This window comes from Trichechus manatus, unplaced genomic scaffold (genome assembly GCF_000243295.1).
Source record: "Trichechus manatus latirostris isolate Lorelei unplaced genomic scaffold, TriManLat1.0 scaffold00093, whole genome shotgun sequence".
NCBI lineage: Eukaryota > Metazoa > Chordata > Mammalia > Sirenia > Trichechidae > Trichechus > Trichechus manatus.
The window spans coordinates 7,932,990-7,935,096 of record NW_004444029.1 but is presented as its reverse complement, the minus strand read 5'-3'; the positions used below and the strand labels follow the sequence as shown (position 1 = coordinate 7,935,096).

The 2,107-nt window shown below is 48.8% G+C and overlaps 1 protein-coding gene across 1 annotated transcript in view; it reads right to left on the bottom strand.

Moving 5' to 3' along the window:
- Positions 1 to 2,107, bottom strand: part of SLC37A3 (solute carrier family 37 member 3) — a 29,162-nt gene that overhangs the window by 21,979 nt on the left and 5,076 nt on the right. The window contains exon 4 of the mRNA XM_012557294.2: positions 590 to 673. Coding sequence (XP_012412748.1) covers positions 590 to 673 — 84 coding nt within the window. The remainder of the gene's footprint in view (positions 1 to 589; positions 674 to 2,107) is intronic.

The window sequence follows — 2,107 nt, the reverse complement described above, 5'->3', positions numbered from 1 at the left end:
GGCAGGCTATGTGAGGGGCGCAGGACACAGTTTAGTCAGCTAACAGGCTGGTGACGCCCTGTGGGGTTAGACTGAGGAGGCTGAGGCAGGCTATGTGAGGGGCGCAGGACACAGTTTAGTCAGCTAGAGCAGGCTGGTGACGCCCTGTGGCGTTAGACTGAGGAGGCTGAGGCAGGCTATGTGAGGGGCGCGGGACACAGTTTAGTCAGCTAGAGCAGGCTGGTGACGCTCTGCGGGGTTAGACTGAGGAGGCTGGGGTAGGCTATGTGAGGGGCGCCAGGACACAGTTCAGTCAGCTAGAGCAGGCTGGTGACGCCCCGCAGGGTTAGACTGAGGAGGCTGGGGCCAAGCTAGAGAGGGCACTAAAGGCCATGCCAGTTGTTTAGACTCCACCCTGCTGGAAACAGCCATTAAGGAGGCAGGATTTAGAATCAGACTTCAAAGCCCCATCTGAGTAAAAAGGCAGAAAAGGAAATAGGAAACTGAAGATTAATTTTTTTATTCTATCACATACACAAGTAGGGGAATTACGTGGATTCTAAAATATCTGACTTAAAAAAAGAAAGAAAGAAAGCCCATTTCGACTTACCACTAAAGCAGAAGAACACATGCCAAAAGACAGGACACCTCGTAAGTTAAGCCGGTCCCCAATGATGCCACTAATGAAAAGGCCCTGAAAAATAAAGCATTTTATTTTGCAGCTCCAAATAATAACACAGTTTGAAAAAAACTAACAAGCATTCCAAAGCAAATGAGGCAACCACAGCCAGCCCTGACAGTATTTAAAACTGCGTCTTCTCGTGCCTGGACCGGCCGTCTCTATCAGCAGCACAAACACCTCACGGAAGCACAAGGAGCTTCTGCACGCTATACTCTACACGCCCTGCTCGCCAACACACCGTAATGCAGTGCAAACTTTGGTTTCATTGCATCCCCACTGCTAAAAGGAGACAAAAAATATGCCAGGAATTAATAATTCTGATAAACAGGCATACCTATACTCTTCCTCCTCTAGATGAGATTACCTCCAAACCACCAGCTGTAACGCATTTCCCAAAGGGGCTCCGTGTGCTAGTTACACATGCATTAGATGCGGGTGCAGCTGGGAGCCTGTGAACAGCAGAATGGAAGCTCGGTGCCACACCGGCCGCCTGGTCGCCAGGACCCTGGGCTTCCTGACAGCACAGGTGGGACAGTCGGGTGCTTCAGGACAGGTGCAAATGCCCTACCTTCCGCTCTCCTCCCTCCCTCCGGGCCAGGAATTAAACAGGAAGGGAGGCTGAAGACCTTAAGGGCAACACACTTCAGGTTCCTCCAGAAAGATGCAAAATGAGTAAATGCGGTGACTAAAAACCTAAATTCAGACAGGACCCAGTGTCTCCAGTAAACTGACTCTATCAGAGAAAACGCAGACGATCACTGGTACGACAAATGTTTCTTCCTAATTCTCGTCAAGCTACGTCTACCTCCAAAGGGACAACGCATTAGAACAGATTCTGTGTTCCAGACAGCTGCCTCTCACACTGTCTTATGCTGTGTATAATAATGGGGATGAAGAAAATCAATTCTGTTTCAGATTAGGGAATCAACTTACTCTGCATTACTCCAGAAAGCAAAATGCCTGGAAGTTTCAGAAGGCAAATTCAGCTCAATATAAAGAAGAACTATGATCGCTGCTTTTCATGGCACTTGTCTTTTCTCAGTCTGTTCAATCCTGCAGGCAGGTATCACTGTCACAGCTGTTCAGATGAGGAGACTAAAGATCACACAAGGTGACGTGCTGGTCCACACACAGCACAGCAGAGCTGGTAAACATGGCAGGTGTGCCAGACACTAGGGTGGTCCAGCCAAAGCCCAACAAGTGTGTGGTGGGATTCTGTCCAGAAAATGCCCAGGGAGGAGCTAGGCTAGATTATCTGCATCTGTTCCAACTGTTTCTCTAAGTCTCCTTTCTGAAGAAAAGATATTCTGATAATACCCCCAACAGATACTCAGAGATTACCGAGGACTCGCACCCGACACTGCTCATCACCCTGACATTCACAGTTAAAAGGCTTCCTTGTAACTGACACACGCCAAAGGCAGGAAATGAGACTGTCCACAGCCC